This window comes from Calonectris borealis, chromosome 28 (genome assembly GCF_964195595.1).
Source record: "Calonectris borealis chromosome 28, bCalBor7.hap1.2, whole genome shotgun sequence".
Lineage (NCBI taxonomy): Eukaryota > Metazoa > Chordata > Aves > Procellariiformes > Procellariidae > Calonectris > Calonectris borealis.
This window is the reverse complement of record NC_134339.1, coordinates 918885-931482: the sequence shown is the minus strand read 5'-3', so window position 1 is coordinate 931482 and position 12598 is coordinate 918885. Positions and strand designations below refer to the sequence as shown.

At 53.3% G+C, this 12598-nt stretch overlaps 1 protein-coding gene across 26 annotated transcripts in view; it reads right to left on the bottom strand.

Annotated features, from left to right (window-relative positions):
- Positions 1-12598, bottom strand: part of TCF3 (transcription factor 3) — a 73743-nt gene that overhangs the window by 53958 nt on the left and 7187 nt on the right. For 25 of the 26 annotated variants that reach the window (XR_012677592.1, XR_012677594.1, XR_012677593.1 and 22 more), the window contains one exon: positions 9819-9891. The exons of the other annotated variant lie outside the window; for it this stretch is intronic. Coding sequence is in view for 22 of the 25 variants with exons in the window: in XM_075175831.1 (XP_075031932.1) it covers positions 9819-9891 (73 nt within the window). In the remaining 3 variants the exon portion in view is untranslated. The remainder of the gene's footprint in view (positions 1-9818; positions 9892-12598) is intronic. 26 annotated transcript variants of the gene reach the window in all.

Sequence of the window (12598 nt, the reverse complement as noted above, 5' to 3'; positions counted from 1 at the left end):
GAGGCTGCCCTTCCCCCAGCCTCGTCCCCAGGCGCTCTGAAACAAGGCCCGTTTATTTATTTTCGGTCTCTGTCTAACCATGAAGACTGCCCTGCTAGAAAAAGCTTATGCCACATTAACTTCACCTCCCTCTTGCTCGTGACGCAATCTCCAGCTAAATTTAGAGGGAGACGTGGCCTTAGGCCACTTTGGAGGTGGGGATGTGCTTCTCAGGGCTAACAGGCAGATGGACAGTGTTTTTTAAAATGTTTCTCCCTGCTGGCTTTGGAGCTGGGCTACCTGCAGTGTTAATTTAAAAATTCATGATAAAAAAAAGTGGGCAGATGTCCTGGACCTTGTCCTCTTTCCCTCCTTCGGGGGGGAGCAAGGCGCTGTGAAGACATCCTCCCTCATTAATCACAGCAGCGAGAAGAGCATCAAAACAGCCGCTACAAAAACTCTCGAAAGCTGAATCAGAAATCTTCACTCACAGTTCAGCTTTCTCCTCTTCTGATGCTTCTTCACATGTATTTCCACCCTGCAAGGCCACCCGGGACAAACAAACCCAGAATCTCTATAACCAGACGGCAAAACTCCCCATCCTACCCCAAACCCAGGTCGAATCGGTTTCAAGATGGCAAAGATGCGAAGGCCACAGCGGCTGCTCCTGCTGCATCCCGGGGAGGGCGCGAGTCCTGTCCGGCTGTTTGGCTCCGGTGGCTGGATCCTCCGGCAAAACAACAGTGACAAACCCTTGGGTGCGACAGCGTCTTCAGACGCCGCTTCCACGTCGGGTGGGGAGGTTGGCCCGGCCCTGACCGCCCCGGGGAGCGCTGCGGGGGTGCGCGTCCCCCCGCGTCTGCTCGCTGCTGCCGGCTGAAAGCCCGGCTGCGCCGCCGCTGCCAGATGCACGCGTTTCGGTGCCACGAGAGCTCTGTGCCCCAGCTTGCCTCAGGTGATCTCCTATCCTCAGCGCTCGCTGTGCTCCCAGTCCCCCGTACAATTACGCATTCAGCACCACAATATATTTCACACTGTATTTCATGCCTCATTTGGCAACAAAATTAATTAAACTTTAAGTCAACACTGAAGGAGTGCAGTACCTTTCTTCCCTCCATGGCATGTATAACTCAATTTGTTTAAGCTAATGTGCTAATCAAGACTTGCAAAGTATTTGGGAACCTTTTGGCAGAAGGGCCTCCGCGAAGCGTGCAGCGAGACGCAACCCGCGCCGGCTGGTCCCTGCTCGGCGGTCGGGCAGGGGCAGAAGCATCAGCCCACTGACGAGAGGCGGTCTGCAGCCACCTATGGAAAAGCCCCACTTTCCTAAAAATGCGATCCCTCCCCCAGCAGCGCCGGTCGCCAGCAGGTGCTTGCACATCGTCTTCGGGTTTTTTGCAGCCTCCAAGCTGCCCGCTAGCTGGGAAGCGCGACATCAGGCAGGTCACTGCCCATCCTCGCCCCCCGCGTCGATCAGGTTCAGGCAACTGCGCGTGTCCAGCTGGGCTGGCGGCCTGGGGACGTGCCGGGGAAACCCGGCGCTGCCCAGGTCCCTTGTCCTTGCCACACAGGGACAGGCGGGCGAGCCGGTGCTCCTCCTGGGAGCCTGCGGGCTGCCAGCCCCTTGCCGTGCTCCTGGGATCTCTCAGCCATTTGGAGGCGCTGGGAGAAGGCAGGATAATCCCAACCCACGCGGCTGGGAATCCAAGAGGCAGATGCGGGCAAACTTTTTGGTATAACTGAGACAGCTGCATCGGCTGCACGTCCACCGCTGGCCCACCGCTCGGCAGCCTCCACGCGATGGAGAGGGCGCTGGGCAGCCGCCAGCGCGCGGGCGGGCGAACCCCTCCGCTCCTGCGCCCGGAGCAGGCAAAACAGGCTGAGCAGAAGCGGCGAGGAGCCTCGCCGGGGAGCGAGCACCAAGACAAAAGAGAAACAACAGCCAGCAATCGGCGACCCGGGGTTTACCTGCACCGCGATCCCTGCACCGTGGGGGAGAGGAACCAGACTGGCTCCCAGGAGCGCAGCGCGTTTTTCAGGCGCAGCCTGGCTCACGCCGCTCCCGGGGCGCGTTTCCAGCCGAGGCAGCCAGGTCACCCCCGCTCCCGCAGTTAGCTAATCGAGCCACGTTGCTGCCAACGGGCAGGTCAGCCCAGTCGAGACAATCATCTCGCATCAGCCTCATCCACGCGGGGACACGGCGTTTCCCGAGAGGGCTTCACCTGCCCATCGAGTTTAGTCGACGGTGTCTTCTCGTGCTCTCGGGTCTGCAGCTCAAAGCACTCAGGAAACAGAGACGTTCACGACTTCACTCCGATGACCACGGGGAGGCTTGCGTCAACATTTCCTTCTTCCAGCTAAAGCGCTAGATCACCATCATCTTCCTACTTGTGAAAATTCGCTTGCAAATAACATCATTACCTGGTTGGGTTCACAGTCTGCTCTTGTGTCAGAAGAGCATCAAAAATACCACCTTTACCAGTGATTCTGGGTGCTAGTGAGCAGAGAAGATGCATTTATAGCATCCTTCAGCCCTGTTAACACCGGAGAATGTAGTGCCAGGTTAGAGACGAGGCCACCCAGAGTAACAAAATAGCACCATGCATTAAATCCATCCCCTTAAGACACCCGTTTGCTGTCTCAAACTGGGGGAAAAAAAAAAAAAAAAAAATCCCAATTTGAATTTCGCTGCATATAAATATTAACAATGGAGATGCAATAGGCAGAGTAACTGGTCACACGCGGGACATGTGCTGGAATAGGGCACCCTACAGAGCATGCAGAATTTGAAATTAGCAGCAGCGAGGTCCAGCAGAAACGCTTGCCAGACCTGCTGGGCCCCTTCCAAAGCCATCTCTCCCCTTTGGAAAGGGCACAACAAGCGTGCAAGGCCTCGAGCTGGGATGCTGAGCCAAAGGCTCAGCCCCGCACCAACACGTGCCCTTGGGCAGTCCGGCGTGAGCAGGATTTGAGGTGGGCTGAGGCAGAGCTGCTGCATCCCAGCGCCAAACCCCGAGCGTGCTGCCCTCCAGAAGATCATTTGTAATGAAACCCTGGCCCTTGCAATTGAGAAGACAGCAGCATGAACAAGGCAACGACATTAGGCATGCAATTAATACACAACCAGCTCCTCTTATTAGAAGGAAAGCAGGTGCTTGAGCATGTACAGGTTCTTTTCAAACACAGAAGGTTCACTCCTAGCCCAGCTTCACGTCAGCCTTAATCCAGGCAAGGCACGTGATTTTTACATAAGATACACTCATCTCGTCATAACCCCTCAGTTACAGTTACACTAGGACTGAATTGCCTCGTCTAGGGAAGGAAAAAGCTCTGCCGGCAGGAGATGGCTGTACTGCTTTAGCTCTTCTGGCAAAGTTAAAACTGTGTGCTTAAACAAGGTCTGTGTCAAATTTGCAGTTTCTAAACAAAAGCTGTCACTTATCTCAGTACAGCTTCGGCTCTCTGGCACCCCCAACATTCTCCGCGCTCTTTCCTAGTTCAAAATCTCAAATCCACCCAGAAGAACTCTTCCCCAGGCTGGGAGAAGAGAAAAAACCAAACCCTCCCCTGAAAACCTGCACCCTTCCACCCCCTAAAGTTAAACACACACCAAGACAGGGACTGGCACTAAGTGAGATTTCTCAGCCCTAACTGCAGAGCCACTGGCGTGACCGGGTTGTGTTTGCCTCTCCCCGACCGCTGGAGAAGCCCTGAGCTGCTGTCGGAGCACCCCCTCTGCCCCCACAGCACGGTCGCCCTTTTCCTGCTCTTCCCAGGCTCGCTCCTTGCGTGCCCGTTAGAAACCGGCTGCGCCTCCGGCAGGACACCCTCCTCTCAGCCTCCCCTGAAAATTCGAGGGAAAAAATAAATTTGAAGAGAGGTAACAGAGCGAGAGAGAGGTGGGGGAAGGCCTTCATGTTTCAACCTCACCGCAAAGGCGCAGGAGAAACAGCTGCCCGGGTGGGGAAGCCCCGGGAGCAGGAACACGCGCCCCAGGAGACGAGGATCAGAGATGCAACCGGGGTGTGATGCTGGACTAAGGGAGAGGCGTGAAGATCTTCCCCTGCCATTTGCTCCCCACGCTTGCTGTTTCCTGCCGACCGGGTTCCCTGCCCCCAGCTTTCGGGCCCTCCAAGCCGCTTCTTCCAGACCCTGCTTTCTGTATCCTGGTTAACGGGACCCACTCCACGGGAAAAACAGGGAGCAGAAAGGGGAGAGGAAGGAGAGCGGGAGCTTCCCAAAGGCGGAGACAAAAACAAAGCAGAACGCCGTTTAACGCACCTGACTAGCACGTGGGAGACAAACCTCGCTGAAAGTCCTCCAGGCTTTGTTACTGGAAAGGCTGGGACTGTGGCACCCTGGGTGTTTCCCTGCAATACCCTCGGCACGGCAGCACCCTCCTACACCCCGGGAGCGGGCTGTGCCAGCGGCAGGAATGGAAACGCTCCAGGGGTGCGGAGAGCAGCGGAGGGCGGCAGGGATTGTCTCTTTCCAGGCTAACAAGACCCCACAGCTTTGCAAGCTTGACTTGTCCATGGCAAGGCTTTTTTTTTTCCTTTGATAATGGCTAAAAAGTAATTTTCACTTTGAAAGAAACCGTCACGCCAATAGGCAGGCAAGTAAATTTTTCTGCTTTGACTTTTTTGTTGTGGTGGCTTTGTGTTTAGTGACAGTTTTGCAAGCCTGCTGTATGGGCACGCACGCAACCGCAACATAAACAAGCAGCCTGAAGTACGTACTTTAATGGAAAGTGCCAGTTTTAAATATCAAGTCACATATTGTGCACCTCATGTCTGCCTTTCATCATCTATCAAAATAGCAAGCAAAGCCCATCACTCCCACTTCAGCATAAGCAAAACATGTGGGAACTAGAGGCAGTTAGTAGGAAAACGTGATACATCCTTACTAATAAAAGCTCCTGCTTTCCTCACTATGGGAAATAGCGGCAAACGCGTTTCTGCAGCCTGAAACTCAATTGCTGACAGCACGGCAACAGAAACGCTGCGCTTAGCTCTTCGCAACTCTCTAACTTAGATGCTTTTACTGCAAACTACGCAGCCGGCTGCTCTGCGAGCGAAGCGGAGCCCAGCGCCGCTCCTGCCTTTGCGGAGCTGCCGGGGCAGGCACCGCGCGCCCAGCCGGTGCACCAGACCTCCCCTCCCCACCTCGGAGCTTCCTAACACAGGGCTGCGTGCACACACAAAATAATTAAATCTTCAAACAGCTCACCCACAGCACCAATTAAAGAGACAACCTCATCTTTCATAGAATTTATTACTTTCAGTGCTGTTGCCACAGGTATCCAAGTTTGAACGTTGTTTAAAGCAGGCTTTCAAAGGGGATACAGACTCACCTACCTCCAGGGAGAATGCATTTACTTTGTTCAGTAGACTATAACTTAAAATTTGTTACATGCACCAGCTTGTAACTCTTTGAAAATCTCCCCGGTTAGCCAGCTTCAAATGTATTTTATGAACTTGCCCCGATCAAAGCAATTGCCTCAACAATGAGCCTCATCTCACCATCTCACTAGCAAAAAAGCACCTAACAAATTTTGGGGGTGGAAATCACAGACCAGGAGGGGACTCTCCCTTCCAAACCCACCTAAGAGATCCCAAGCAAGGGCGCTCCCTCAGCACAAAGCAAGAAGGAAAAGACATTTAATGATGAATTCGCTTACTCAAAAGGAAAGAAAAAGAAAAAAAGCTTTCTTAGCAAAGCTTTTATTTGTGGCGAGCAGAATAATCCGTCAGCAGGAGACCGCCTGGGCTCCTGTTTCGACAGGACACAAACCTGGCACCGCGCACCATTTTCGATGCGAAGGGGAGATGGTTGCACACTCTCCGTATTAACCGCAGATGCAAAGCGCTGCTCATGAACTGCTCCGGGAGATGCGTTACCTCGCGCAACCGTTTGCCTCGGTTTTATTTCCCTGCTCCGCAGAGCCCCAACTCATTTGCGGAAGCAAAGGCGCAGCTGGCACGCACTGACCCCGCCGAAAACTCAACAGCCACAAGGCGACAGCCCCGGCACGGCCCCATGCCGCGGCGGCAATACCACTGCCTGGGCTGGGAGAGACAATGGAACTTCTCTGCCTCCTGCCATTCCTACTGTCTTAATGTCAATTAAAAATGGTTATTTCCATGTGAAATTTAGCACGCGTGGTTTCCTGCTAGAGGCGCAGTTTAATTAAGCGCGCTGGGAGGGAGCTTGTTTCTGATCAGATTAGTCATTTATGAACTATGACATGGCAGGGGACAGAGGACACGGTTTTAAATGTTTTGCTACTGCAAATAATAAACAAACAGTTTGGCGAGGGGACGACAAAACCGCAGCCTTCTAGGACCAGGACAATAGGCATACACTGCGCGTCCCGGCTAAAATAAAATACCAGCAGCAAATGACACGGCTCACGCTGGAAAACACTAGTTGCAGCTCAAAGCCCCAGGAAGACCAACTTCCCCGCGGTGACCTATATGTGCTATAAATGCCGCAGACACGGTCTGCATGACGTAAGCTCCATCCTAGTGGCAATTGTTGGGTTTCGCCTTGCCAAGAAAACGCAAAGCGGAGGTGTTGAATTGTCCATGCGGCGGGGTAGCTAAACCAGTTCCTCCCTGGTGCATTTAAGGACAGAAATGAGGGAAACAGTGGCAGAGCTTAAAATAAAACCAGGAGACAAATATAAAAGCAAAGGGATCTTTAAAAGCTGGAGGGCTTGCATTAAGACTTTGAATTTTCCTCGCCTGGGAGAGAGAAAGGGGTTCCTCTTCGCGAAGGGGCCACCCGCACGAGTGCCAGCAGCTTGGCCAGGGCAATTATTAATTGGGATTTGAAAAGGATTTGGATTTGGGACAATTTTATCACTGTGATTTTCTAGTAGCACTGTTTCAAATGATTGCTCTTCCTTATTTACCAGCTGGACTTTGAAGCAAGAACGTCATCTTGGCAAGTGGGGCGTTTTGGCCAGGAGTCATCAGAGTCACTGCCTTGCTCCCTTCACTCCTAACTTCCCCGGGGAAGGACACAGCCTCGAGTTAATAGCTCCTCCAGAAGCGAAAAAAATAAAAGCTACGTACTGCCCCAGGATTTCCCCGAGGAGGAGGGAGATGAAAAGTGGGAGGCCACGAACTCACATGTCCAAGGGTGGGCAGAAGCACGAAACACCAATTTCTCCTGCACATAAAATGGCATCAGTTTATTATCTTGGGGTTACTACAATAACCCCAAATAATGAGATACTGGCACTATGGTGCACACAACCGTGCTAAGACTTAGGCGAATCGGTGTTTGCTTCTCCTTTCCAGGCAGAGGGACGGCAGCGGAGGGGAAATGCTGCGCTACCTTTATCGGGATACGGGATACTGACTGGAGTGTTGGAAAAACACGAGGCACATTAAAGATGAAGCCCAGGCCTTCCTGCAAGGCAAGAAGATTTAGGGAGCTAATCTCCAGGTCCAGATTACGGCATGGCTGCAAGGCGCTCTGCTCCCTCGGCAAGTCCAGGCCCCCAAATCCAAGGACCATCTGCTCTTCACCCCCTGACCACATCAGGGTTGGTGACGATTCCACTTCAAATCAAATTTTGAGCCGGATGGCTGGCTATGCCTTTGTGGATGAACTAGTATCTGATTGTACCTTGCTGTCAATTAGTGAATTAAGCTAAACCAACATCAACAAACTATGAAAACAACCACTCGCCACTATCTAGGACCTGGTTTAGACACCTTGGATCCTTCTAACAGATGCAGTGCGCTGCTGTGCAAGGCACATCTCGTTAACGTCTTACTGCAGTTATTCACCCCTCCAGCAAAAATCAATCGTCAAACATTCAGGACCAGAGAGAAGTCACAAAGCCGACACGCAAATGAAATATGCCCCCCACTCTCCAAAGGCAGGGCCGAGGGATAACTCCGCTGCTGGAGCAAAAGGCTCCCCTAAACCCAGCCCCGAGCTGCGTTTCAAACCTGGGATGCCCACAGCAGGATGAAAGAGCCGCCACAGAGCCCCGAGACCGGGGCAGCAGCGATTGTGCAACTGCCTTCGGTGCAGTTGTATAACATAAGTCCTCTGTTTTTATGAACTGCTCACAGCCAGACTCAAAAAGCAGCAGCCCAGAGGAAGGGTGGTGTCAACATTACCTTTCACTCACCCGAAAGAAAAGAAGGGGGGGGGGGATAAAAGATTTTGTGTTGTTTCGGCTGCTGCACAGCCAAGCGGAGGGGGGTCCGGTCGCTGTGCCGGCTGTACTGCAGAGCCCTGCTCGCAGCCTCTCCTCGCTGGCCAGCACTATAAACCCCGCAGCCAAGCCAGCCTCCGAGCAGGAAACGAATTAACGTGAGCTTGCTCCATTACTATTCTCTCACTAGCGTGCAGCGCGTCTTTTGTGGATTATTTTAACAGCAAAAGTCACACACAGGAACACTCGCTGGAGAGATCAGCTTCCATCTGGGTTAACCCAAGAGTCTTCTCCCCTCGAATTTCCTCCAGCGCCCACTCAACAGCTTCCCTCCCTGTAAAAATGTTTGCTCAAAACCATCTTGACATGCAGCTAAACAGCCCAATTTGAAAGCATCAGATTTCCTGGCCAAAAAGGGCAGGAGCAGGGCAGGGCAGAGTACGCCCCTCCCGTCCTGCTTCTGCAGGTTTCCCCAAGAGCTGCCCCACAGCACGCTGCGGCATCAAAGCTGTTATCCACAAATCCCACCCCGGTCTCCGGGATGCCTCCCGGTGTCACGGCACGGCTGTTCCATGCAGCCAGGAGTTTCCCTGGACAGCTCGAATCGGCCCAGGGTAGAGAAGGTCAAGTTTTAACCATCCACAAAGCATCAGCATGTTTCAGCAAGAAGGGCAAATTAACTGAACTTCCTGCATGCCAGGGGCTGCAGCGAGCCCTGCACAGAGCAGCTTCCCCGGGCACCAAAAGCCTGGCACGGCACCACGCCGTCCGCCCGGCCAGGGAATTCTCCGCTTCAGCCTCAAATTAACCAGCACCGCGTTTCCCAATCAGACATCTAAAGCTACGCACCCTTCAGAGAGCCTGCTATCCCAGCCAGATCGCCAGCCCGCTCCTCCCCGCAGACGCCCTGCTCCCCCAAAGCCCTTTGATGTCGGCACCCCTGGCCCCTCCTCGCTAGCCCGGCCGGCAGAGATGCGGCCACGCAGTGCTTCTGGGGAGCGGGGCCAGTCGCTGCCTTCGGGGCCACTGCGGCAAGGTGGGACAGGAGAGGCTAGGCTCGACAGCCCCCCAGAACTGCAGCGGGGTCCAGCTCGGAGGACGGTGAAACAGCTCCGGGGCAGCCGTGCTGCCTGGAGGCATCTGGCCAGGAGGGCTTTGCAAAGGGCCCTTTGGGAATGCCGAGACCTCACCCAACAGCAGGGAGCTGCCGGAGGGGCTGAATGGAGCAGACACCCAAACTGCCCAAAGTCTCCCTTTGGGCAGCTGAGCCCCAGGAATTCACCACCACCACCACCGTGTCTTCTCAGTGACGTACAGCAAAAGTCTTCCAGGGCGTACGTCTGCAGACACGCGTTCGTCTAAGCAGCTTAGAACAGCATTGACTGTCTGCTCTCAGGCTGCTTCAATCGGAGCAGTGAGACAACAACCTTCAGCTCAGGTAGTGACTTCTGAACGGGAGACAGATCTGCAAGAGCTTTGACTACTCGGAGACACGTGGAGCAACAAGAAAATCATCCAGAGAAATAGTAGCAGACCACCACCAGAAAAACACATAACACAAAACTACAGAAACCCCCCCTTTTGGGCCTCTGGAAGCAAACACAAATTTATTGCAAGAAACATCACGGTGTTAAGGAAAAAAAAATTAAGATGACAGTACCTGATCCTCCAAACTGAGTGCTCGCTAGGGTCGTGGGTCTGTTTTTTCCATTAGCCACTGGCAGGGGAAACATCTAGAAAAACAAGAAGATGAGAGAGAAGGGAAGAGAAAAGAGATTTCAGTATGTTAGTTTTACTGTGCTGCTGCAAAGGGGGTCAGATTGGGCAGGCAGGGGGGAGGAAAGGGGGAAGAGAAGCACTTTATTGATGCAAAAAACTTTCCTCTCCTTGTGTCCCTGCCACATAGATCAGCTGCAGGAGGGACAGGAGAGCAGCGCAGCTGTGCGCTAATATACACACACATTCCTACGTGCATAAACTTCTCCTGTGTACACAGCGTGTCTGGTTCCTTAGGTGCAACTGAAAACCATCCAAGAAGCATCATTGCTGTGGTCAAAACCAACAGTTTCTTCCCTAACTTATTCACCAAGGCCCAGGCAAGAGGGTGCCCATGGGGCCACGGAGAAAGGCCGACTCCATTCATAAAAAGCGAGCAGGAAAATAACAGCACCCCACCGAGACCGCAGCACCCACCAAAGCTCGTTTTATCCCCCACAGCACCCGCAGCGGTCCGGGTCTCACCCCGCGCTTCCCGTGCTCCCAGGCCCGTCTCCGGCAACGTGCGGTGCCCGCCGGCACGGGCAGGGATGACTAAGCCGCACGTTCCGGCGATGCTCGACCTCGGCGCAAGGAGCTCTCGGAGGGACGAACGCTCCAGCCTTGTGGAGCAGCTCCCGCCCCTGGTCCTTCGGGGGCTTCAGCAGCGCCGTGAGCTAACGCAGCCCTGGGGTCTGCGCCAAGGGCAAAGGTGTTTAACTCACGATCAGAAAGATTAACGTATTGTACAGTGTCGGTCATTCTGGCTACTTGTTTGCTGCACTGCTGCAGCTTCAGCGTCACAGCTAATCTTCTCCTGCCAGGGAGCTTCCTCAAAAATACTGCATACCTTGTCAGCTAACCTGTATAAATATTTTTAATATAAGTTGGGAGGGTTTCAGAAGCTGCTATTTAAAAATTTATATGCACCTGCGTGCAGCAGAAAAGAAAACTAATTCTTCCCCACACAAATGGAGCTCCAGCCAATAAAACAACTGGTGGGAAAACGCTTAGTGAATTAACATTTTAATATCCTTTTACTACTCAACTCAAGATACTTTCAGCACCAAGTCATTTGAATTTTTATTATTTTTAGCTTTGCAACGTCTGAGTAACTCAAAAGTTTAATGCTTTGAAGATTAAACAATGTAATGGCACAAGAGCCTACAGAAATGCAGCATTTCATGCCCTGACATAGCTGATGTCTGGCTGTGGTCAGAAACATTCCTTTGTACAAAACCGTCTGCCCAGCTTTGTTTTTACAAATGCTGGGGAGGGAAAAAAGAAAACAAAACAGTTAAATGTGGTAGAGATGCAAAGAGAGCAGTTAAGAAACCAACTGCCATTCAAAAAAAGAACACAAATTTGGGATCATATATATGTATGCGCACACGCACATCATGTATATGTTATATATATGTATTTAAATAAAGGTGTAAACAGTGTTTACGTATGCAGCCCGCGTGTGGACAACCACTGCCGCCAGCAGCCAGCCTGCAGACACCTGCCTTCCTATGGCTTCGCCCCCGGCCGTAACCCCACTCTCCCTACACCCTCCTACACGCAGCCTTGCAGCGAGAGCCGCTGGACGTGCACTGCTGGGGGGGCTCCCGCTGCAACCCCCCAGGCGGCGGCTGCCCTCCCGGCGTGGGCTCCGGAGTCACCTGGGTGGGCCAGCAGCCCCGCCACCAAATACGCCTTGTTTCCTCAGGAAGTCGGGCTAGAAAACAAAAACAAACCCTGACGACACCAAAGACGTGCAGCCTACCTCCCTCCGCAATGCTGCAGGTTTTTCCTGCCCCCTTGCAAGGCAGGGTTGTTTTCTGCAAAGATCTCCAAAACTACTAAAAATGGAATTTACGGCTGATCCCACCCGGCCTGTGCTCGCCCCCTGCTCTTAAGGTAGGGAAGAAGATTAAGTGAAGCGGTTAGAAACCCCCTCTCCAAGTGGCAAGAGGCAGTTCTGCATGTGCGAGCAGGGGGGGATGGGATGCATGAACATAATGGTCCCGAGCAGCAAAAAGCAACAACAACAACAACAAAAAAAAAAAGCACCGCTGGCTCTTTTTCACCAGCGTTTCTGCTTAATACTTGCTGATGCTGAAAAACCCAAGGTTTGAGTGGCAAAGACGAGTGGAGAAAATGAACAGCCTTGTTCCATTGTGCAACGAGCGCCTTCTACTTCTGCAAAAGTGGTGGTCCCCCCGCCGCCCCGCTCGGCAATCCCCAGCACGCCCCCACTCCCGGCCCCGCCGGGGGATGCCCTCCCCACCTCTCCCCTTCGCCCGCCCCCGCCTGCTTCGAGAGAGATTTCGAGACTGATGCAACACCTTCCCGCTCTCCCTCCCCGAGGGATTGGGGAGTCACGGACCCCTCGCCACACCGAGGCGATTGGGGATGCTGAAGCAGGGTGATGCCGGAGAGGAGGGAACCCCGGGTTACCCCTCGCCTCAATACAGCCTCCAAATACCCTTATCGCTTGCCAACTCCAGGAAGCGTCTTGGGTTTTTTTTCTTGCTGCCAGCTTGTTTTTCCACTGTGGTGTGGGCTGAAGCCGACCGGGTACGCTGCCTCGAGGAGCCCGGCGCAAGTCATACGTGAAGTGCCGGCTGCCTTCGCTGGCCTATGTCACTCACAGGCAAAGTTCACCCACCCACTGCAAATTTCCTTTCTGCTTTTAAATGC